Source organism: Drosophila erecta, unplaced genomic scaffold, assembly GCF_003286155.1.
Source record: "Drosophila erecta strain 14021-0224.00,06,07 unplaced genomic scaffold, DereRS2 tig00000092-arrow-pilon, whole genome shotgun sequence".
Classification (NCBI taxonomy): Eukaryota; Metazoa; Arthropoda; class Insecta; order Diptera; family Drosophilidae; genus Drosophila; species Drosophila erecta.
This window is the reverse complement of record NW_020825207.1, coordinates 16,414,957-16,440,983: the sequence shown is the minus strand read 5'-3', so window position 1 is coordinate 16,440,983 and position 26,027 is coordinate 16,414,957. Positions and strand designations below refer to the sequence as shown.

General features: G+C 41.6%; 2 protein-coding genes across 2 annotated transcripts in view; both read left to right on the top strand.

The window, feature by feature from the left end:
• Positions 1 to 213: 213 nt before the first annotated feature.
• LOC6549280 (putative neural-cadherin 2) overlaps positions 214 to 26,027 on the top strand; it is a 34,626-nt gene continuing 8,812 nt past the window's right edge. Inside the window, exons 1-9 of the mRNA XM_026980350.1 lie at positions 214 to 269; positions 6,566 to 6,709; positions 11,241 to 11,356; positions 12,735 to 12,899; positions 15,580 to 15,717; positions 18,457 to 18,877; positions 19,196 to 20,104; positions 21,981 to 24,306; positions 24,627 to 24,797. Coding sequence (XP_026836151.1) covers positions 218 to 269; positions 6,566 to 6,709; positions 11,241 to 11,356; positions 12,735 to 12,899; positions 15,580 to 15,717; positions 18,457 to 18,877; positions 19,196 to 20,104; positions 21,981 to 24,306; positions 24,627 to 24,797 — 4,442 coding nt within the window. The 5' untranslated portion in view covers positions 214 to 217. The remainder of the gene's footprint in view (positions 270 to 6,565; positions 6,710 to 11,240; positions 11,357 to 12,734; positions 12,900 to 15,579; positions 15,718 to 18,456; positions 18,878 to 19,195; positions 20,105 to 21,980; positions 24,307 to 24,626; positions 24,798 to 26,027) is intronic.
• On the top strand, positions 9,514 to 10,226 carry LOC26526642. Its single transcript, XM_015157342.2, has one exon. The coding sequence runs from the start codon at positions 9,580 to 9,582 to the stop codon at positions 10,141 to 10,143; it is 564 nt and encodes a 187-aa protein (XP_015012828.1). The 5' UTR covers positions 9,514 to 9,579; the 3' UTR covers positions 10,144 to 10,226.

Genomic DNA, 26,027 nt, shown 5'->3' with positions numbered 1-26,027 from the left:
GCAAAACCGGAAAGCTCGAGAATCGCGAGCTGGCACAGGCAAACTTATCATTTTAATCACAGGAAATTGCGGAAAGGTGTCGCTGCAGAAGAAGGAAAGGAAAACAGCTGGCCACCCGAATCGACGCAAATTAATTGCTCAACGCTTTGCGACTTTTAGCAGTCTGTTCGCTTAGAGCCGCCGAAATAGCTTTCGCTGCCACTGAAACTGCGTAGTTATGGTCGATCCATTAAAAATCTTTTGGGTTTTGACAAATAGCACCTATTTGGGTAAGTGTGTACCGCCATTTGAATACCCTCTATCTGCGTTCTTTGTGCAGCTACTTATAAGTGCACATGATTATTTACCCATGCGTCCCAGCCAGCGTCGTTATGGCAATGTAAATGGCCATGTGAAAATTTCATGAAGTGTAATTTGTTGCGGAGACGAGAGTGGAAGAGTCTGAGATTCTGGGTCTGCACGTGGCCCGTGAGGGGTCCTGGCTAACAACGCCTCCGGGGATGTGGCTCCTTACCTTAAATATGCATTCATGTTTCCCGGCCCAATTTTCTTAGGTGATTTCCTCTCCACGCAATGAGGAATGTAGCCAACACTCTGGCGGATATATGGCTAAAGACAAAAAATTAATTAAAAATGTTTCTAAGTTTCACCTACGTTCTTGTATTTAATGAAAATATATCTTACTTTTTTAGGGAATCTTATTAAAACCACGCGTCAATGTACCAAATTTATAATATTAGGTTGACCTAGAGTAAGAGACATTCCACTTAAAAAGCGGTAATCGAGCATAATTAGTTGCTGGTGTCTTAAACTAAGCCAATTGCTAGAATGACAGACTGCACTGTGAAGTGCGACTTTCGAAACTTTAAATGAATTTCCGATTAGGATGACGTTTAATATTGGCGACCACCAGCCGTGGCACGGCATACATGTCGTATACGCAACACATCCTCACTGATAAAAGTGCAATTTCTGGGAGCCGGCTTTTTAATTGCGGCTTTCGGTGCTGTTCCACCATTAACCCTGTCATCACAGCCCTATGAAAACCAACCCGCTAGTCGGATGTGGGTCGTAATTAACACGCCGGTGCACCGCGGTGGACCGTCCTGTTTCTTAATGAACAGCGGCGATGAGAGCGGTGAAAACCAGGCCCATAAACAAGGTCTCCACCTCACCTTGTCCTCCAGTCCTCCAGTCCTGCTGTCCTGCTGCCCGAGAACTCATTATGACTGGCAAAATATTTGTCAACTCATCAGCGCTGTGGTGGGGGTCAGGGAATAGCACCATATTTTTTTATATCGGTACACCGAACTGTCTACACTTTTCCCTGCTTTTAGGGATTATTTTGTTTCGCTGTTTGTCGCTTTGTTTGTCACTGTCCGCCGCGCACACTTTTTAATTAGTCCTTGCTGAAAGGAAACTCACAGGAATTTCAATGCGCTTCGCAGTGCAGGGGAGGTGAATGGTAAAAAAATCTTCTAGACATTTCATAAGTTTAATTAACAATTTTTTGTGTGTTGGCTAACTCGCGAAAAGCACAGGGGCTAAAGCTGAAGTGCAGGTCACTTCCGGCATCGGATGTCGGTAACGATGATCATCGTCATCATTGGGCTGGCTAATGAATACAAATATTCCGCGCTCTTGGACCCGGTTTTAATTGAAATTTCAGCCCAACAAAGAGGCCCAAGCCAAAGGGCCCGAAAAAATTCGAGCTGGCCATCATCAAAGTTAATGAGCTGCACGTTACTGGATACAAAAAATGAGAATTGAATACATGGCCGACTGGGTCCAAGGGTATTATTTGAATTTCGTGGGGTTCAACGAGTTCATTTAACGGATTTAATTGTACTTTGTTTTTTTGTTTTTGAAGGAGATGAGTCTGTGCTAAGGGTTTCCCTTGTGAGATTTGTTTTTAGGCTAACACAGCAAGGGGCAGGTTTGTATAAACCAACAGCTAACTTAATAATTGCGAAGCGGAAAGACAGAATACTAAATCATACGTTTTTATGTAATTTAAATGTTATGGTTTTATCGATTACGTGTAGTAATAATAAATTATTTTTAGCCGACTGTCAAGTGTCAGCAGCAGTTGTTTGCAAGAACATAGTGCGTCGACGGCAGCAATAAATTAATGGTGAAACTAATTATAGAACTCCGTGTCCCAATCACTTATGTCAGAAGTCAAATGAGTTGCCATTATGCAAATGCTCAGCTGACAAGCGCAGCGCAACAAAGCCGAACCCATGGCTTTCATCATACATCAACATAATGGGCGTGTAAAAACTGTCAGGCAGTTTAAACTTTTGCCACATGGCATATCACGCATACGCACTGTTTACATCCTTCCTCTTCCGCCTGCCAACACTTGGGGCATTAAACTAATAAAAACTTTTACACGCACAATTGGGTGGTATTTTCCGGACTTCACGCCGCACCATCGATCTCTGTCAATATTTGTTTTAGTTAGGATAACCGAAAACTTTTTGCATATTACACAGAAAACTAAGCGAAAACTTAATCTAACGTACATGAGTAAACACAACAGAAGATTATCATAAACTTACTGCAAATTTATTACGCGTTGTTTTACGTGGGTGCTTGTATGTGTAAGTGTTAAGCGCCTAGGGGATTAAAATATTGCCGCAAAAACATTATGGCTATTTATTCGCACTCTACTTCTGCACATTTTCGGTCGTGTTTATTTATCTGTCTGTTTGTTTTGATGTCAAACGATTCACCCTGAAAACTAATTAGCAAATTAAAACTAGTAATTTATTTATTTGCGGCACAACTTTGAGGGCGTTTGTTTAACTAGATTTCCCGCCAAAGTAAATTATGCCGAAGGCATAAAGTACGGCCTCGGTCACCAGTAAGACAATTTCGGTTTTCTTTGTATGCCAGCACACTTTGAAGTTTGTGGCTGAATCTTAATCACTTAAATGGCCCGAATTTTTGATGAGCTGTGAAACTGGAATACTACAGCAATTATTTCAACATAAATTCAAGTAGCATTTTAAAAAGCACCGTAAAAATTCCTTCAAATCCATATAAGTATAAAGTATATTATTCAAAAATTGATCTATCGAAGAGCTTATATCAAATATAAATACAAGGAATGACATCCAAAAAGGAATAAGCTTTCAGTTGTCAAAGGGAAAGAGCTCCACATTTTCCCCGCCTTTCTGTCGGTTTTAATGTGATGCGCTTTGTTGCCTTTTGGAAAAGGTAGCTTCCTTTTTTGCCTCACAAAAACTACTTTGACTATTTCTGACTTTGCGAGAGTCTGCGTTTGTGTATCTGTGTGTTTTCCATGGCTGATTTGAACAGCTCTGACATTTGACGCCACTTTGCACACATTTTCCCTTCTCCCCGTTTTTATTTCTTTTGCTTTGCTGAACAAAAAACAAAAAAATAAGAACAAAAAAGAATTCTAAAGCAGCATATAAAATAGTGAAATGTTTACGGGGTTGCAAAAAAGGAGAAAAAAATAAACAAAAATAGTGCCAGCTGCCAGTCATTCATGGACTGACATATGGCTCACCAGCAGGTGGGCGGAGATGGGGCAGGGGGCGTGGCTGGGCTTGTTAGTGTGCCAGTTATGCGACCATAAATAGCTGACGGCAGCTCAACTGCCACTGCCCCCGGCCACGCCCCTTCCGCCTCACGCCTCCACCTGCACGTTAATAGCTTAAAGTGAGCCCTTTTGACTGCCCCTCTGCCAAGCGATGGAAAAATGCTGGAAAGTGTGAGGAATCGGGCGAAAAGCGGAAAAGCGGAAAAGCGAGAGCATGCTACCTGGCTGATGACTTGGGCGCAGCCCACTTTGCTGCTCAATTTAACGCCAACAAAAAGGCAGCCACTTTAACCGAGCTCCAAGCCTTGCTTTTCTACGCGGCACATCAAGGGGTTAAGAAATGTGAAAATACAGAGATAATACTCGTACAGATGGAGGGATTAGATAAATAACGTTGAAGTTGGTGTTAGATACTATTTCTTAATAAATGATCGAAGTTGATGTTAAGCTAAAAAATCGTTTACGTAAAAAGAGGAAGTGTTTCCCTGTACAATCTTAACACAGCAGACATATACATAGTACGTTTCACTTTCCTTGAAAGAGTGATGAACACTCTTTTTGCGGGAAATACATTTTCCAGACTTTTTCTAGTCTCTATAGACCACTCGCAGGCCAACCCTTCCGCTTACTGAGCCATAATGACAGAGTGCCAAAAAATTAAGTCAAGATACCTGGGGGCGAAAGCAAAAAACACAGCGAAATGCAATTCCAACTGCCAGCAATGTGTGCACATCGTGTTTGCGTATGTGTTTGTATTTATTCAGTATATTGTAGCAACACGCATGGGGTCCTTGGAGTTTTCTTCCTAAACGCTTTCCACTCAACTCGCTTTTCCTTCCTTTTGGGGTCTTATTTATACGAGCTTTTGGCTTGGGCTGATGCCCCCAAAAAAACCAGTGTGTGTGTGTATGTATTTGTTTTGCTCATTTCTCATTTCCTTTCATTTTCTGGGCCAGGGAAGGACTAACACGTAATAGCTAGACTTACCTGCAACCTAAGTAAAGCAAAGAACTAAATTCTAAATTAGATTCTATTTGTCTTAGCCCATACTTTAGTATGAAAGACCTGAAAGGCGAGGAGTTCATTCAGCTTTGTATTTTTTTTCCACCTCATGAAAAGAATTTCAAGTTGACTTGAGCATTCAAACGAATGAATGATGTGTGTGAGCGGAGAATTTGTAGGAGCGCTGCCATAAACACACTTCACAGAAAAAGGGTGAAAGCTCATTGCATTTCGAATTTCCCGACGAATATTTAATTGGTTTCTCAAACTTCTCAGTCCTGTAACTTTTGACAAAATTCAATTAAGGTACTTGCAAGGCAAACAAAGCAAAAACAAATTAAACGTTCAACAGATTCTGTAATGCTTAGGCAAGTCAAATATCGAAGGTTTGCTCAACACTTCCGCTTGGCCACCAAAAATTGTATTTCCAATTTATGTCAATTGCAAAACAAGCGTAAAAATTATAAAGAGGATCTCAAGGACCTTGCTCATATGTGCTTTATGTTTGCCCAAAGGATAAATAAATTGCACTTTTGCGAAAACGTATATTTCTTGCTAAGACTTGCAAATTTCGAAAGCATCTTTAAAAACTATTAAAGACTATACATGCCGAGTGCATTTCACAGAATGCTTTTGCAGCCGAAAGGATTGCCCCGGCAACTGTCGTCTTTTCAATATTACGTATACGCATCGTGCGCCTGCTGGCAATTTGAATTCTTCCTTTTCCTTACTGCAGCTCTGCTCTTTTATGTTGTGGGACCGACAGTTCACTCTGGCTACTGTGGCTGTTAACGAACATTTATTCTTGTTGAATGTATACATTTTATCGTGCTCATATTTATGCCCAAGTTGTGAAAGCATTTCGTGTTTTTTGTAAAAACAGATTATTGCCTCCGGCATGTGGGAACCGATACGAAAACAAGACGGAGATCCTTTCAAGTCATTCTCAGGCTCTTGGGTAAATTGAACGCTTAAACCACTTTGTTAGTTGGGTTGACAAAAGAGGCATCCCGAAAATATTTTAGTAGTCAAATAAAATGGAACTTAATTATTTAGGGAAACTTAAGAGCTCGAGAGGATTCCGTTCTTAATGAACCGACTTTTACATGAAAATCATATTTTTCGGGAAACAATTGTGGAGCTCACCAAAGTTTATAAACTTTCTCTGGCAGGATTGCAAAAATCCACGCTTATTTGTGGAGTGCAATTTCCTTCCGTATTTGCCTTGAGCTCTCCTAGTCGAATAAAACTCATTAACGCACGTTCCCGTTCCGAAAACTAAACTACACAACTATCCAGAAAGTTTTGTTTGGCAAGACATTAGCAGGAAATAAGCAAATAAAGTGAGGCAAACAAACGTAGCTGCGTTTGCCGAAGGGAGAGCCGGAAAATCCCTCAATTCGCAGTGCACTTTATGAAAACTTATTTTGCTTTCGACTGGAAAAGGGGGACACAAACTTTTCACTTTGAGTAGATTGTTTTGTGATTTCTGCTGGCTTTTAGTTGCGCAGCATATTCCTATGGTTCAGTATATTTCACTGAGGGCTTTATCTGGTGTAGCAAAGGGCTAACATGCCAGCAGTTTTCCTAACAAGCTGAGAAATTTGAAAAATCACACGATTCTGCACCAAATACTTTAAAGTTACATGTAAGATGCTAGCTTACATTTTTAGTAATTTCTAATTGATAGCCCTGATATTTTCGGTGTATACTTGAAGTAAATTCGGTGATATATAGTACGCATGTGGGGTGGAAGTACTGCCCTCTTTTATGCCTGCCACGTTTCGAACATAAACGCATAAGTATACGACTTCCTCGACCGCAAAGAGGCACGCGCGCAATTTGTCAATCAATAAATTTGCCATAATTAATGCTGCTTATTGGCATTTCATACACTAAGAGCATGCAACCGAGCAATCTATTTATACAGTAAGAGTATCTGTGAGTATCTATATCAAGGCTGGCTTTCTTTTTCTTTCTTATTTGCAGTTACAAAATTTGTACGCATTGGTATTGCCGACAAAAACGATTCACCGCCATATTTCGATAGATTTCTGTACGAGACTGAAATCGATGAAAATGCCGATTTGCAGAGCACTGTCCTCACTGTCAACGCCAAGGATCACAATGAGTGTGAGTAACAACAACCCAAGCACTACACATAAACAATAAACGTCCCTTCATCAGGCCTAATGTGATTTTGTCCTTCTATTGAAATTAGATTTTTGCTCGGGCGAGGATATTCGTACTTAATCGCTCGAGCAAAAGAGTATATATAGCATAAACTGCCAATTGATTTAATTAAGTGTTTCTTTAATTGTAATTGACCCGGGGCATGCGCTCATATCATGTCCAACGATTTACATTTGAAAGACATTAAGACGTAGACAGCTGCTCCAGGGAGAAAGTCCATCAGGAATGTCAGTGGGCTTTGGATATATGTATATGCAAGAAATATTCGAGCAATTAAGGACATGAAACTAGTAATTTATTCAGAGCACAGCTAAAATTGCCTTCATTCATTTGTCCCATTACGTTTTCAATTTACAACAAAATTGTAGTTAAAATTAAAATATTCGTTAAGCTCAATTTAGGCTCTTTTTCTTTATTTGTGAAATGTACAACTTTTCAAAAACCATAATAAAATTAAATTAGCCAAGAAACTCTAAAGTAAACAATATAGCTATAGCCCGCAATCCATTTACCTTCTCACTTCTCGCAAACTTATGTATGTAAAGGCTGTAAAAGACAGTCATTATTGCTAGATTTTGTCAAATCATTTTCAGTCGACTTGAGTCATGAATCCTATGACTTCCTTCCTTAAGCCAGAAAAAATTATACGGAAAAATACTCGTGCATAGAGGACGTCATAAACATTTGGTAAAAACCAATTTGGCAATTTCCCTCATGGGACCACAGCAAATTTATGCATAAATATTAAACAGGCGATCCAGAATATTTGCCCCTTCCTCGCAGTCATAATAGACATTTACAACATTTATTTATTTTAATACGTAGTAATGTCTGTTTGTGTGTGCAGCCATTGTCAAATATTATTAGGCATCGGCCATGTACCGCAAATATTTACGAAATATTACAAAAATATAAGAGCTCAGTAAGGCCAAAGATACACAGCAGAAGATACAGCTCATAGTCATGCATAAATCCATAAAATACAAAGACAAGCACAAGCGGAGAGCAAGTGAGCATCTAATATGAGTATTTGTATATCTGTCTATTGATTCCCATGCGGAAATTATTATTGTTAATACGGCGGGGGATGGCGTAAGTTCTTCGTCTGCGGCAGATACGATTTGCAGCACGAAAAACATTCAAAATCTCATTGAAAGCGTTTAACAACTTTTTCCCAACCGACGGCAACGGCAAACTCGTGGGTAGAACTTTGTCTTTACTTGAATCAGTCTCCCCAACAGCAACAGCTCTCAAAGGACATTCGAGAAGACTGCGAGTCCTTGTTGTCGCCGTCGCGACGACTGCGAAAAAAGCATTAACCCGAATTGGAAAAAACCAGAGCAGAAACAACAAAGGCACACTGATACAAATCCATGTTTTGCATACAAAATACATGGTATGGTATGTCTAGAAGAAATAAAAGCTAGGCTATACAGTTTAATAGTTATACCGGCCACTGAATAAAATATGAAAATTCTATTACAACATTCAATTGCAAGGCAACCGTCTATGTGAAAACAAAACAAAAAGCATTGAAACACCCGCATATCTGTGTTTATTTAATTACCAAAATAAGGGAATCGAGTTCATTCACTATAATTACTATGTTTATCTATGTGCTTGTTCTTAGTTAAATTCAAAGGTATATGCTGCCACAGCAACAAAGCCCAGTGTAATCCCACCAGAAAAGGAAACAGAGCCGGCGAACGGAAAAATAAATGGCACACGAAAATTTTGAACTACTTGCTGAAGGAAGGGGATTGTAGCTATATGTGTGAGTCGCATGGAATATGAATTGAAGGCTGGGTCCAACAAAACAGGGTCAGGACAAATCTCTTACTCTCACCGACTCCTTGCGTTGCCATGTCTGTGTCTACTTTGAAATACGAATGGAGCTGTAAAACTTTTGTGCCATTGCGTGCCACATTGCGAATTTATGAGCGAAAAGATTATTTATTTGAATGTGCGCGAGGGGTTGCCATGTGTTGGCCAAATGTTGTCACATTCGAACCAGTTCGAAGAGTTCGAGGCATCCAAACGAAGCTCATTTATTTCCCCAGCATCCCATCGCTTTAAGAACTCATTTTTAAAGACCCACCCAAGGGCCGGGTAGGAGAAAAACAAGGAGTCGCACAACCTTTCAGTGTGTGCCATAAAAACACTTATCCGGCACCCCAACCTTCAAATAAACGGGAAAGAACAAAAAATGAGCACACGAAGACCTAGAAAGATCAAAAAACCATGGCAAAAAGCGAGAATGTTTTTCCCTCCACTTTTAAAATGACTTTTCATGCTAAATAAGTACACAAACAACATCGCAAAGCTGCTGAAGGACGAGCAGGGATACTTTTACTGCCTTTTCAGCTCCCATGTGAGTCTGGGTCTCTGGTGTCTGTATATTAATTTATTATCATTATCAGTGATTTAAAAATGGCGTCATGACATCGTAAATTGTAAACGTCATTGTCTAAGACTGGGGACTACTTAACACGACTCGCCTGAGCTACTCCTGATGCTCACGTTTTGGAAAATTAAAAAAACAAAAATAAATAGGTTCCTAGCGATGGGCTGACAGTTAAAGTGGAAAAAGAATCTATAATTAATGTTTCAAGCGAGGGTGGCCAGAGGAGTTTCCTATATAAATGTCCACCTATTTAGTTGAAGTTGTATATTTCTGTGTAAGTGCTGGGAAAATTATTTCGCAACAGAGCACAGTAAGCTGGGCAGTTTACCTGTCAAATTGGAAGTGAACAGAATAAATAAGAAATATATTAAGACCCAAAAAATATACGTACCTATTTACTCCAGGTATGAATCACATAAAGCGGAAACGTTCACTGACTCTAAGAGAAGAATCTGAGCATATTAATCAGTCAAAACGATTTTGTAGCAACTGCATCGAAATGAAATTAGAAAAATTATCAAGCCCACGAATTCCAGGCAACAATCGCATTTCGCGAAAGCGATCTGTTCCCTGGGAGGAAAACTCACCAGATAATTTTTGCGCAAAACGAGCAAAATATCAGATCATAGAAAGGAAGTTCAAAATAAGCACGGAGCCAAAGATTCCAAATGATTATTTGATGGGCTTGCCAGTACTGCCTGACTCTGACGCCAGTGATTCGGAGGAAGGTTGCCCAAAATCAGAGATTCCGGCGGCCAAATCAGAAACTGAAGATAACCGAAAACTATTTTCCTATCGGCAGTTAATGTTTATTTGTTCTGAGCTGATGAAACGATGCGATGATCGAGTTGTGCAGGAATATGAACTAGCATTGACTCAAAGAATGGCAGAGCAGTATGATACATTTATCAAGTTCAACCACGACCAATTGCAGCGAGAATGTGAACACAAGACCACTTATTTGTCGTAGTCTTTAATGTTGTGTTTGGTGTTATTATATTTTTAATTTTTTCGTTTATGTATATGTTGGTTATCTGAGAATAAAATAATATCTCTCGGTAATAAACTGGATTTATATTGTATCATACATATTTGTGCCAACACAAATTACTTGTAATGCTTTAAATGAATGTAGAAATCTGTTTGTAAAGCTGCACGAAACTTTCTGATCAGCTCTCCAACTAATGCCTTAATTGAGCAGAAAGCTATTATGGCCCACAAACAGCAAAAGTGGCCAACTTTTAATGGCTCAAAACTCCAGCTTCCTGACATCCTGCTCATCCAGTTCCCTTCCCGTGCGCAGCTAGTCGAGCAGGTTAAGCGATTTACGCGTCGCTAATTTACGCTAATGTTTGCCTTTCACATTTCCGCATAAATGCACAGACAATGTGGCAACGTCAGCCCCACCTCCTGTTTTCCACACGCTTTTCCCCCACTTTTCCCCCACTGCTCCCTCATGCTCCCTCCAGACGTGTCCTGGTTGTCACATATGAGAGCATTTCCATATTCCGCCAGCAAAGACAACACTTTTGCAGGCTGTTTAAACATGAAATAAGTAAATTATATGGCATCTTGTTGTGCCTGGCATTCTTATGAAACATTGGGGCAAGTCCTTGTGCTCCCTGTGGTCCCTTGTGCTCGTGGGGGAAAATGTTTTTTAATGAACTTAATTATTTCAGCTACCTCCGCGGCTGCCATTTTGTTCCTCTTTGACTTTGTTCATTGTTTTTTGATCTTGAGGCATGCAAATTTGTTTGGAAGGAGCCTAGTGGGCTAAGTTGGGCAATATCTTTTTAACTTCGGAAAGAGTTAGACAACCATTCGATTAGTTAAATAAAAGACAATCCGTTGATAAAATAGAGAACTTAATTCTTTACAGAATTTAATTAACGCAGCCCTTTCGACTGACAATCCTATTAGGAATGGAAAATCCTATTTTACTAAAATTTGATTCATTTTCATTTCGCATACGCCGGGTGCTCCGCGAGTACTTTGTCACCCAATTGAATTACCCCTTGAGTTGAATTTAATCTCTTCTGACGTCATGCTCCCATTATCTCTTTGCAGCGACGAATATTCGATACCAGATCACAGGCGGTAACATAGGCAATGCATTTGCCGTGCAGAACACCACCGGTGTCATCTACGTGGCAAGTCCACTTGACTACGAAACGAGGCCAAGGGTAAGTAGTCGACTACTCTGCGACTGCCGCAGCTGCTGAAAGTATGGTTTTTGCTGCAAAACTAGTCTAAGCTGAAAAAAAATGTTATCTTTTTTAATACAAATTTTAGAATATATTTAAGTAGTGCTATAAGTAATTTGAAAAGTAAAAACGCCCTTTAGGAGGATGTAACAGGAGTTTTTATTTCAAAAACTATACAAATGAATTATTGATGCCACATGTTTTGGTTTGTGTATCCACTTGTCTACAAGTTGGTGCACATTTTTCTTAGTCCTAGTTTCTTGTACTAGGTCCTAACTTTCTGTTGCATGCATAATTTATATATTTTCCCGCTTTGGCGATGAACAACAAAAAAGGAAAATATGTAAAACTATGCAAAACTTTTCGGGGGGTTCGCCAAACTTTCGACCAGGCGAGCCAAGGCGTATACAAAAATTAATCCAGAAAAAACGGAAAAAACTCTTACATGTAGCATTTCTATCTCAAAAAACTTCTGGGGTACAGAGGATATATACAGACAGCTGGCGTTACATTTCCCATTGCGCATTTTTAACGTGATTGCCAACGCACTCTATCACTCAGAAAAATCAGTAAAGGGTTCTTGCTATATATGAAACGACTTCCAATTTACTTCTAAGCTAAGCACTTTACCCCGAAGATGAAGTAAATGTTTCTATGAAAAATTTTATATTAGTGCACTTGAATCCGAAATCCTGTAAATAATCATAAAGAGAAATATCAAACATTTTTTCTGTGTGGAAGACAGAAATCCGCACCCTGCTTCGCATAGTCATCACCTATACGCAACTTGTTTTGGCACCCCAAACAGGACTGAAAATCCGTGTAGCTGTCAATATCCAGCCATGCAACAAGCGGTGGCAGTGCCACAACGGCCAAAACAACCAGCCTCAGCTCCCGGAACATGTGTTGCCAATTTCGTACTTGGTACTACTGTTTTTCACTTTCTTTTGTTTCAGCCGTGGAAAAAAATTTCGCAAACCATTCATGCGAATTTGGCTTTTGTTGTTCAAATTGCAACACAGCAGCGGCAGCCTGGTAGTTGAAATAATTCAGTTTTGCTGATGGGCATTGTCTTCTTTCTAATTCACAAAAAGTGTCCGTTGCAAATAGCGATAAATATATTTTTACTGCGAAACGTTTACGCTAGATTATGCGAAAAGTTTACTCTGTGCTGAAGTAGTGCTAGTGACAGTTGAAATTCGTTTAAATTATTAAATTGCTTAATTAGTTATGCCTGGCTGGACAGAAGCTCTAAAATGTTAAAATGGGAAATTAGGCACTTCTTAATTTAAAAACCAAATATATGCATTATCCAACAGTTGAGCTACAATAAAGCAATAATTATTGTATCTTACAGTACGAACTGCGCCTGGAGGCAACTCGCAATCGCAAAAATAATTACACCACCGTTGTGATCAACGTTCGCGATGTCAACGATAATCCACCGGTATTCGATCGTCAAACATATCGTACACAAATCACTGAGGAAGACGATCGCAATCTGCCCAAACGCATTCTGCAGGTTAGTATTCAGTTGAAAAACCATTGCCTACTTATCAGGGCAACTCTTATCGCCTTATTGACTTTGTGCAATTTAAATATAAATACCAGCGAGCGAAAACAACACATTCAATACGTGAAATTTGCATAAAGTGCCAGAAGCTGGGCGATAAAAAAGAGAAAGAAAAACAGGCCGAGGGCAAACACAATAGGCTGGGAAACTCAAGTGGCGAACGAATAGTGGCTGAGAAAAGGAATACAAGCGGGGAAAATTCTGCACTTGCAACTGCGTGGGGCAATTCAGCCGTAAATATGCATAAATACTCATTCATTAATAACAACGTGATAGTTTCGCCGCGGCAGTAAAATGCGTACACAAGCGCAAATACATTCATCAACTTCATGGCTCCGCACACAGACCACTCCCACATATATTTTCACAAGCGACTTTCATTCAAGCCATCAGTTACCAACATAAAGGCCAGTGTGCAAAAGTCGAGTTTATGGCCACATCAACATTTGAATACACTTTATTACGAGTGCAGTACTGAAGTGAAGTACTGGCAAATCAGTGAAATGGCAAAAATGTTAGGCCATATAAGTGCTATGATTATTTTTTCACAAATTGATATCAAACAGGGTCAAATATACTCTAAGCAAATGGTTTAATGGACTGCAGTTGCCTAGTTTATTGCGTTTTATATTTAATATTTGCTGTTTTTATTAGGGCAGCTTTATTAATAACCGAAAGGGACATTTGAATGATTTATTACGCGCACTTATTTCCAAGAGCATTTCATTAATGGCAACTTGTTCATATTCCTTTAACATTAAATACAAATTAAAATTGCACAGCTCAGCGGTCATGCCCAAACCAATAAACAAGAAACGTTGAAAAACAAGGCGAATTTTTAATTACACATTTATGGCGGGCCAAAGTGCGGCCGGAGGAGCATTGTCACGGCAGTCCCATTATGGAGGATATATGTCCTTGCTGCGTACATGTGTACAAGTATGTGCTGCAGTTGCACAGATACAAGGTGAATGGAATGCGTTTGCTGTCGCCGACACCTTCGGACCAAATTGATTTCTGTGCTTGGAAAATGAAATGCAAATATTTTTTATATAAAGCGCAGCTCTGGCGAGGATTCTGTGTTTGAGTTTTGGCTGGCAAGGCATTTCAATTACGCCCATAAGTGTAGGCGGGTGGAATGTGTGGCAGTGTGGTGGCGTGGTGGCGTCCTGGCGCAAGGACAATGGCGCACTCTGCTCGAAGGATCGCTTCCGCGTCCGAAATGGGCGGGGCGGTTATAATGGGCACAATGATGGCACGTAGACAACTCTTTTGTCATATCAAATTGTGTTCAACATTTAACGTAAATTGTCGCATTGTGAATGTGCAGCGGATGGAAGCTGAGAATGGGAATGGTGGAAATGGCAGGCACTTAACACGTGACGATGATTTAATGGACCAAGGACCCAGAGGATATTGCTACAAGTTTGGTTGTAATCCAACTCGGTTTTCTTTCATTATAATAGAAAATGGGTTGCACACATGCATAACGTTCGTTTTGTTTCCACAATTTGCACAGACAATCCACGCAGATACTCCACTTTGCACACGACAAAGGCAGAGAGATAAGATTCAAACTGAACAAGGCAATTATTGCTTTTAATTGACATGACAACTGTTTGAAGGATCTACTCTTCCGTTGTTCTCCCATAGGTAAAAAGCTTGCAGTTGTTCCACAGAGAGAAAGTTCTTTTATTCAGTGACTGGTTAAATTCTTTTTCATTTTATTGATACTAAATTATCTATAATTTCGAGTTACAATGTCAATTATTTAGCTCTTTAGCAATCTTTAGCTCTTTTTGAAGAGATTTTTATCATTATTAATGGAACTTGCATCGCTTAAGCATTTCACATCACAGTTTTTTACTGTGTCCCTTTTATCCTTAAGCCTTACTTCGCTTTCTTGCTTGTTGTTAAGAAGCGATTACAAGAAGTTGTAAGTGTTCCTTCTATTCAGTCATTCACTTCTTATACCTATTATTTCTAAAAGGACTAGAGCAATTAAAATTCTTTAGGAATTTTCAAGAATATTATTGTTGCCCAAGGCACGGGAAGCATTGCAGTACTATTCAATTTAGTTGATTTTATTCAATTGCTCAGTCCCCCAGAAATCCCAATCGAAGTCGATAACCATTTTGCCTATGATCAAAAATTCCAAGAAAATGGTCCTAAATGCTGATTTAATTTACCAATCACAAAGCGAAAACGAAACAAAATAAAAACATTAAAACAAGAGAATAAACCGAAATCCGATTGAATAATTACATAAATCTCGGTTTTATTAGCATTTCATTCCTTTTTTGCCAGAAAATATTTTGCCATCGGTAGAGGGTCGAAAAAAATGTGCAAAAAATCGAAGCATAAATTTACAAGCAATCTTACGGGCTAAAGGAAAAACACCTACCACGCCCACCGTCCAGATTTTCCAGCCCCCTCCGCACTTTCCCCGGTTCGACTTTCACGTTGCCCTTTATTGGACATTTAAAGCATTTGGCTCATTTGCATATTTGATTTATAGCCACCAATTTTGTAAGCAGCGTCCAGTTCAGCTTCCCCCCATCTGAATCCTTATCCCCACCGCATAGTGCAGTTCCTGTTACTAACCATTTTCTTTTCCATTTCGTTGCAGGTCACAGCCACCGATGGCGATGTAGATAGACCAATAAATATTGTATATTTCCTGACTGGCCAGGGCATCGACCCTGATAATCCAGCGAATAGTAAATTTGATATAAATCGCACGACGGGCGATATTTTTGTTCTCAAGGTAAGTGGGCGCCCGTTCACCTCACGTTCCTTTTTAAACAGATGCCAATTTCGAGTCCCCTCGTAAAACGAGCGTAATGAAAGCCAGTTAAAATTTCGCGACGGCCCCCTTAACAGCAAACCGTGCAAATGGCGCGCAACTCGAAAAAAGCTGGAACAAAAACGGGGAAATAACTTTTTCCTTTGTGACCATGCTCGGGGGTACGTGCTCTATAAGCCCCGGGAGCCTACTTTTTTGACAGGGGCTTTCCCCTGGCCGTTTAAAATTGAGCCACACTTTACACTCGCACAATGGCGCTTCATATTGTTTATATTGTGTGAGGAGTGAACAGCTAAAAAGTGAGAGGGTCCCAGCGATATGGAACTGAATACACCCTAAATAAATGCCGTGGAATGACATTATAATCTTGGGAGAGTTTTGACCAAGTTCAGGAAAACACAACATATTTAATGGGCGTTCGAAAACACTTGTATATTATTTTATTTGAAAACTTTAGTTTTAAAAGTTATTTAGTTGTTTTAAGCTTTGAGCTTCTTTAGAATCGATTGTTCCTAGCCAAATTAAGCGACTTGACAGCGCTTTAAGGTTTTTCACCGACACTCCTTTCATAACCGAAAAAGATTGAAACGCGTTCATATTTACCACTCTTCCTCGCTTTTCCATTGTTGACATCCCTCGCCACGCTGCGTTGTGCGACTTTTGTAAATTATAAAGCTCTTCACGCGGTTCGGTGGCGTATGATTAATTTAAAACTGTGACAGACCGCACACACAATCGCACTCACAATGCTGCCTGAACGAACAAAAAGTAATCTCATTTAGATGCAAAAAACTGCCACCGTCGGTTGTCAGATACATAGACTCCAATTAATTTCAGACAAAGATAATAAAAAAAGTCAAAGTGGCGCGGAACGCACATGTTTCAGTGCTGCTAGCCAACAAGCTTAGATGCTATGTAAACTCTATTAAAATAACTTTATTGACTTCAATGGCCTCCAGAAGATCATTTGATCATGGGATTTAAATCGTGTAATTTCAATCATGTAATTATAAATAGGCAAGTATCCCAATCGCGATGCCAATATGTTCTGTGTCAGACTTGTTATCACGAACAATTCTTATATTATCCTAAAGAGACATAAAGAGAAATATTACTGATTTTTCTAAAACCAAGATTCTAGCTGGAAAATGGGCGCCAACACTATTGGGCATCCCGAAGCCTTTCAAAGTACGAGCCACAAAAAACCCCACTCCGATTCGCATTCTGCATAAAATGTTCAAATGTTGCCGCTGGCGGTTCGCTTTATTTGTTTTATTGCTGGCGGATGGGGCAGTTCGCTGATGCGATAGGGTTAAGAGTGGGCGGTGGGCGGCAGGGGGCAGGGGGCGGGGCAGCGGCAGCATGTGGCATTTGTGGTTTTGACGCTCTACAACCGACCACATGTAAATGACGTTCGTCGTTCGTTATTGGCGCGCGGTTGGCTGGCATAAAATTGTGTGTAAAATCAAGCGGCAAAATGGGCTTGGAAAAAAGAGTTCAGTTGGAGGGCCACGAGTCCTTCGATTGGCGGATGCCACTGGCCGACTGCCTGACGGCTTTTAATTTGTAATTGCGATTGCATTACGTGTCACGTGGCATTAAAGCCAATTTTTTCCTGTTTTAATTGAGCGCGCCGGGTTTTAAAGTTTGTTTGCAGACAGCTGAGAGAATGTCAATCAAATGGGTTGTCTGGTTAGCTACTAAAAAAATGGCATGAAATCTGAGTCACTTAGAAAACATCAGAAAACACTAAAGATTTATTGAATCGTATATTGTATTATACGCAATACTTAAACATACATTTGTTTCAGTGCCAGTAAGGCTAATAGCATCAGGATATATTATGTATATTACATATTTAACATCATCTTGCATTCGATTTACTTACAAATATACCTCCCTTGTTCTACGGCCTTCTTGACCACTTAAATATGCTCGTAGAAATAAGATATGAAGATTTTCCTGTATCCTCAGAATAAATACAAGTCTTAGCTTTCATTTACTTCAATAAGACTACAGAATTAATTCATCGTAAAGGCAAATTGTCCTTCAAGCCGACCACACATACCAGCACATTGAATACATTCCAAGTGTGTTCTCTATGCATTAGCTGAGTAAGCAATGTTTAAGGGTAATTTGAATAGGGCCAAAGCCAGGCCAAGACCAAAAGGTTGACAGGTCCAACACAGTGGCACACACAAACACACAAACACAGCACAACAAATGCGGAGGGGAATTTTCATCGAATGGATGGCTTTTATTTCGCCATTGCCAATGCAATTTCGTGTGGATAACTCATTTAATGAGAAATCTAATAACAGACTTCTGTGTTAAGACCACCTACAATCGCAATGCCACCAAAGCCAGATTAGGAGCAAACAACAAGCGATGGCCAAGGGCTCAAGGGTTTCCAAGGTCTTCGACTGTGGCTGTGGCTGTGGCTCAGTTACAATTTACCAAGGGGCATAAAATAATTTGCAAACAAACAAACAGATGCCAAATCAAATCTCCTTGCCTTACACTCCAAGAAAACGGATAGTCCCAAGCTGGCCAAAATAAGTCATATTACAGAAAACAACTCAAATGAAAATGAGAAGAGATGGTTCGAAAAAGCACATTGAAATTATGTTTGTACACTGAATCGGTGCTTTCTTTTAGGTCCAGTTAGTAAATAATTCTTGTGTATTTCCGCATCCACAGCCCCTGGACAGAGATCAGCCCAATGGGAGGCCACAGTGGCGCTTCACAGTGTTTGCGCAGGACGAGGGCGGCGAAGGGCTGGTAGGCTATGCGGACATCCAGGTGAACCTGAAGGACATCAACGACAATGCGCCGCAGTTTCCGCAGGGCATCTACTTTGGTAACGTGACCGAGAACGGCACCGCCGGCAGCTCGGTGATGACCATGTCCGCCGTCGACTACGACGATCCCAACGAGAGCACCAATGCCAAGCTAATCTACTCGATTGAGAAGAACGTCATCGAGGAGGAGACGGGGGCGCCCATCTTTGAAATCGAGCCGGAGACGGGACTCATCAAAACGGCTGTCTGTTGTCTGGACAGGGAGCGAACGCCCGACTACTCCATCCAGGTGGTGGCCATGGACGGCGGTGGACTCAAAGGTGAGTGGTGTGAGCACACGGGCCAGTTGATTGGTGTGGCTGCTGTGGGTCTAAGTAGCAGTTCTCAGAAGCGGACAGCACTCATTGATTCGCTTTAGCCTTATCCGAAGCTTATAAGATGTCTGTATCTAAGAACGCAAAGGACTTGTATATATATATTCATATTTTAATAACGAGCTAGGGTGTGATCCTTCGCACAACCAATTACTATATATCAATGGTCCCCAGTAATGTGCCAATTTGTCTCCCACTGCATCTGTCTGTTATGGACGCCCAACTGACGCACTTCGTCCGACTTGTTTGCTGTCCAATTTGCAGGTACTGGCACCGCCTCCATTCGCGTCAAGGACCTCAACGACATGCCGCCGCAGTTCACCAAGGACGAGTGGGTTACGGAGGTGGACGAAACGAATGGCACTTACATCCCAGAGACGCCCATTCTCACGGTGACGGTTCAGGATGAGGACGAAACGAACACATTCCAATACAAGGTGGTGCCGAACAGTGGTTTCGGGGCGGATAAATTTGCGATGGTTCGGAATGGCGATGGAACGGGCTCACTGAAAATCATACAGCCCTTGGACTACGAGGATCCGCTGCAAAGTAGTGGGTTCCGGTTCCGCATCCAGGTCAACGATAAGGGCGATGATGGCCCCGGTGGAAGTGACAAGTATCACGTGGCCTATTCATGGGTGGTGGTGAAGCTGCGGGACATCAACGACAATGTGCCAAAATTCGATCGGGAGCACATAGAGGTGTCCATCTATGAGGATACGAAAGTTGGCACCGTCCTCGAGCAATTTAAGGCCACGGATGCCGACCAGGCGGGTCACTCCAAAGTAGCTTACAAAATAGTTCGCTCCACGAATCGCAAGAGACAATTTGCCATCAGTGACAGAGGAGCAGTGAGCATACAAAGGCCTTTGGATCGGGAAACTCAGGATCGGCACCATATTCAGATTTTGGCCATTGACGATGGAAGTCCTGCGCGAACGGCAACCGCAACTCTGACCGTGATAGTAAAGGATGTCAATGACAATGCACCGACTTTTGCCCAGGATTATAGGCCCACCTTACCTGAGAATGTGTCTGGTAAGAAAATTCTGGAGGTGGCCGCCAAGGATCCCGATGATCGACTAAGGGGCAATGGAGGACCCTTCACCTTTCGACTGGATCCTCTGGCCAGCGACGAAATAAGAGCGGGCTTTAAAGTGGAGTATGACCGCAGTAAGTACTCAACATATTATCTATATACTAGGGCAAACCATTTTTCGATTATTTGACATTCTAAATTACGAACTACGACTTCTGGCTTTAAAAAAACAAGAGTGGAATGTGAATTTAATAGCACGTGTATTTAATAAAGCCTGGGGCAAATAGCTTTGCATCATTAATGATGCAAAAAATGCTTAAACGCTCAGTAAGCCCAACATCTGTCGAATTAGCGCCGCAAAAAATCGAATGGGAAATAAAGCTAGCACTCGAAAAATTAAAAAACAAAGTACAGCGTATATTTAATGCATTTGCCTGATTAAAAATGTATTCAATGAGATATGTTGCAGCAATTTATACCAATTACGCATCTCATTTAAGTAATTATGCAAATTAATATCAAGCGAATAGGCAGCCAAATTTTTTATTTATTTAGAGTTTGCATTTGTGTATGGACGAATAATTAATTCAGCATCTAAAATTAATTATATATTTAAACACCCCAAAGGCTTTTGGGTCAAATCGTTTATAGGACAGACACTCGAAGCTCAAACACGCGCCAGCTCGGCCAAAAATTAAAAAAGTAGTAATAAAAACACCTCAATGAGAATGGATCCTAAAGCAGAGGGACACACAGATACCAAAGTGAAATGTGCCCTGAAATTCAAAGCAGAAAGCAGAGCAAAAAAACTGGTCCAGAAAATTGAAAAACTTGCTGTCAATGTCAGCGACAGCATTCAAGTGACACCTCAAATTTTCTTTCATTTGATCGATTTTATTGGGGTGCTCTCGAAAGTTTTCCTTTTTTTGTTTTTTCCAGGACTCGGGTTTTTGTTTCAAATAACTCCCAATAATGGCTTCACAAAAAGTGTGGAGCAATTTCCATTTTACAAAAGGGAAGAGCAGAGAAAAAATCGTAAATCAAGATTAAGCGAGTTGTTTGCCGCGTCAAGCTGACTAAATAATACACTATAACGTACTTATGTCATATTTTTAAAGGAAATTCTATGAGATAATATTGAATTCAATAAAATTACAAAACTGATATGCCCGCTTCTTAGCCAAACCAAACGTGGCAAAATCTCAAGCCTTTCCTGCCCAATTTTTACCTGAAAGCAAACAACTTAACACTGAAACTACAAAAATGATTGGTGCACGAATTTTGTACAGGATTCAATTTACTTCGTTGATTTTTCCATTCATGCGCTTGCTAGGTCCAAGATAGGGATAGAAAATAATCGAAAAAATCGCAGTATCATGTAAGAACTTCGGCCCGTGCATATACCCCTACCTTAGGGAAAACCCATAAAGGAAAACACCAAATCGCAATGAAAACAAAGCCTGCCGGACATGGTCAACTGCTCCAACCGAGATGAAGCCTCGAGGCTGAGTCCTGTCCACAGTTCCATCGCTTTCTATTCTCTGGTTCTGTGGCACATTTCGACCAATTTCTCTGTCTCTCAGTTGGCTTTTGCAGTGCATTTTTTTTTTTTGGTTACTAACTTTGTGGCACAAACAATGCTGATGATGCTGATTGTCTGGAACATAATTCAATCACCATTACTATGCAAACACAGTTTGGCTTAGCGTTTGATTTCGACTTTGATTGTGTGGCAATTGCCTCGAATGAATCGAATTGAATGGAGGGCCGAGCGCGGAGGGAAAGTTGCAAAGTGGTTCAGTTTCGAATTGCACATTGTTTGGTTTTAGCGTTTTCCGGTTTGTTTGGAAAATGCAGTGGTGCAGAACCGCGGTTTCCGATCTGGCGGGCTTTCAAAACTGATTCGCTTTCATCGTCAACATTATTCTCCATGAATTTCGTTACTTTGTCATTTATGTTTTCATAATTTAAATTCACGTTTTTCGCAACTAATTTAAATTGTCCTTTCAGGAGGTGACAGTGGAAACGGGGTGGCCATCATCTCATCCCTCCGCCCCTTCGACCGCGAGGCGCAAAAGAGCTATGCCATTCCCATCGAGATTAAGGATAATGGCGCTCCTGCCATGACGGGCACCAGTACTCTGACCGTCACCATCGGCGATGTAAATGATAACAAAATGCAGCCCGGCAGCAAGTCCGTGTTGGTGTATAACTACCAAGGACAGTCGCAGGATACGCCGATAGGCAGGGTCTACGTCAACGATCCCGACGACTGGGATGTGCCGGACAAGAAGTACTACTGGGAGGTGCAGGAGCACCAGCGCTTCAAGCTGGATACGGATACTGGCATCCTAACAATGCGCGCTGGGACGAGGAGAGGTCGCTATCAGCTGCGGTTCAAGGTCTACGATCGTGAGCATGGCCAGGAGGATATTCCTGCAAATCTCAGCGTCACAGTGCGCGACATAACAGCAGAGGCCGTTCAGCAGGCCGGGTCCATGAGATTGTCGCACATAACCGATGAGGATTTCGTTAGAACCTGGAACCCGGTTAAGAATCAAGTGGAGCCCTCCAAGCTGGAGAGATTCCGCAACAAGCTGGCCGAGCTGTTGTACACAGATAGAGATAATGTGGACGTGTTCAGTGTGCAACTCAAGGAAGGCTCCCCCTATCCCCTGACCGATGTCCACTTTGCAGCCCGTTCTGCAACTCAGCAGCCGTACTTCAAGGCAGTACGCCTGAATGGCGTGGTGCAAATGCATCGTGAGGAGATCGAAAAGGACGTGGGCCTGAACATCACCATGGTCAATATAAATGAATGCTTGCACGAGGGTAAAGGAAAGTGTGGCTCCAGCTCCTGCACCTCCAAAGTGGAGTTGGGCAAAAAACCCTATACGGTTAGTGTGAACCGCACGGCCTTGGTGGGTGTGCGCTTGGACATCACTGCTCAGTGTGTGTGCCGGTCGAGGAACTTCACCCACCAGGATCACAATTGCAGGACCCACCTGTGCTACAATGGCGGTCGGTGTGTGGAAACCCGAAGTGGTCCGAAATGTGTGGCCTGTCCGGTGGGCTACAATGGCCCGCGATGCCAGCAATCCACGAGAAGTTTTCGCGGCAATGGCTGGGCCTGGTATCCTCCACTGCAGCTCTGCCAGGAATCGCATCTCAGCTTGGAGTTCATCACTCGCGTGCCCGACGGCTTGATACTATACAATGGACCCATTGTCCCACCAAAACCGGACGAAACCGTGATCAGCGACTTTATAGCCATCGAACTGGAGCAGGGCTATCCCCGACTACTCATCGATTTCGGCTCGGGCACCTTGGAGCTGAGAGTGAAGACCAAGAAGACCCTGGACGATGGGGTCTGGCATCGCTTGGATATTTTCTGGGACTCCGAAAATGTGCGCATGGTTGTGGACTTCTGCCGCACTGCTTTGGTCTCCGAAATGGAGGACGGCACTCCGCCGGAATTCGATGACAATGCCTGCCAGGCGAGGGGACAAATTCCGCCCTTCGCCGAGTCCCTAAATCTGAATCAGCCCCTTCAGCTGGGCGGACTCTATAGACAGCACTTCGATCAGACCCTGTACAATTGGCAGTATGCCTTCAGCTCCAAGGGCTTCGATGGCTGTATACGCAACGTTATCCACAACTCGGAGCACTATGATTTGGCATTTCCCGCTTTGGCCAGGAATAGTTTTCCCGCCTGTCCGCAGACCGACGAAGTTTGCCTGAAAACCGAGCACACAGCTCGCTGTTGGGAGCATGGAAACTGTGTGGCCAGCTTGGTTCAGGCCAAGTGCCATTGCCAGCCGGGCTGGATGGGTCCTGGCTGTAATGTACCCACCATTCCGACGACTTTCAAGACCCAGAGCTATGTGAAATTCGCCCTCAGCTTTGAGCCCGACAGATTTTCCACCCAGCTGCAGCTGAGATTTCGAACTCGAGAGCAGGGCGGCGAGCTTTTCCGTGTTAGTGATCAGCACCACAGGGAGTACGCCATCCTGGAACTTCGAAGGGGCCACCTTCAGTTCCGCTACAATCTGAACTCCATGAGAAACGAGGAGCAGCTGCTGACCCTCACCGCAATCGCCGTAAACGACGGCCAGTGGCATGTGATTCGCATTAGTCGCTATGGATCGGCAGCTCTAATGGAACTGGATGGCGGCGAGTCGCGGCGCTACAACGAGTCCTTTCACTTCACAGGACACCAGTGGCTGAGCATCGACAAGCAGGAGGGTGTTTATGCGGGCGGCAAGGCCGAGTACACGGGAATCAAGACCTTTGAGGTGCAGTCCGATTTTCAGAGAAGCTGCTTGGACGACATCAGGTAAGCTCAAATGCTGATTAGAGCGATACTCCTTTCACAGGAGTCCGTTTGCTGCATGAAACAGACTATTTCACACAAGAGTAAAAATTGTGCGGTTTAGTGCTAGAGCCATTGAAGAAAAGAAAACCAACTAAACTATATTTCAATTTGAACAAGAATAGTAAAGCTTTAAGTTACGATTGAAAGGAATAGGAACGCAATAAATAAATGGTACTTTAGCATCTGTTAACCCAAGATAAAGGAAAGGACTCAGGTGTATAGCCCATCGATTGCCGGCATTCATGCGTAGTTTTCCCATTTCCCCCTCCCCTCTCCCACAGGCTGGATGGAAAACACCTGCCCCTGCCCCCCGCCATGAATGGCACCCAATGGGGCCAGGCGACGATGGCCCGCAACCTGGAGCGCAACTGCCCCTCGAACAGGCCGTGCTCGAATGTCATCTGCCCCGATCCCTTTGACTGCGTCGACTTGTGGAACGAATACGAGTGCACGTAAGTATAGCTCTTTCAGCATTTCCTTTGTGAACTGGGCACAGTAATTTATTGGGCTTCCAATTTAATTATAGCCCCTTTGTTCGCCTTTGAAGGCGGGCCGAAAGTAGCAATTAGGGCGGGGCCATATCAATTGCAAATAAAATAACTATTTATTGGACAATAGAAGATCGAATTTACCTAATTACCCTGCAGACTCTTTGCTTGTTTGACTTGTGAGTCAAGTGCAGGGGAATCATAACTTTGAGAACTGAACGCCATTAGGCTAAAAGCAACCTGGAGTGCTATATATCTGTCTATTTCCGAGAAAGACTCCCTGCCATTTTCCAACTGCAGGCACACAGACAATGGCAAACAGCAAATTGACTTCGAATGCAAAACAAATAATATCAATTGTCATTGTCTGTCTGCCTTCGCTCATGCAGCTCAGCACCGCAAGGAGTGGAAATGTGCACTGAGAAAAATGTACCGATTAGATACGATAGATAGATAGATAGATAGATAGATAGATAGATAGATAGATAGATAGATAGATAGATATATAGATAGATGGATAGATAGATAGATAGATATAGATAGATAGATATAGATAGATATAGATTGATAGATAGATAGATAGATAGATAGATAGATAGATAGATAGATAGATAGATAGATAGATAGATAGATAGATAGATAGATAGATAGATAGATAGATAGATAGATAGATAGATAGATAGATAGATAGATAGATAGATAGATAGATAGATAGATAGATAGATAGATAGATAGATAGATAGATAGATAGATAGATAGATAGATAGATAGATAGATAGATAGATAGATAGATAGATAGATAGATAGATAGATAGATAGATAGATAGATAGATAGATAGATAGATAGATAGATAGATAGATAGATAGATAGATAGATAGATAGATAGATAGATAGATAGATAGATAGATAGATAGATAGATAGATAGATAGATAGATAGATAGATAGATAGATAGATAGATAGATAGATAGATAGATAGATAGATAGATAGATATCCTAATAACTTTATAAGCCAATAATTGAATAGCTAAAATGGAAGTTGAATAACTTTACAAAGTATTTTATTTTTATTTTAATGGATTAGTGTTTATTTGTCCCTTAATACTTTAATATATATTCTAGGGAATAAAATTGATCAATATTATATTTTTTAGAAGTCCCTAATTTTCGTTAAAGTTCCCAAGTCCTAGGCTT

Coding starts and splice junctions, on each gene's coding strand:
- LOC26526642 (XM_015157342.2), top strand. CDS start 9,580: ATGAATCACATAAAGCGGAAACGTTCACTGACTCTAAGAGAAGAATCT.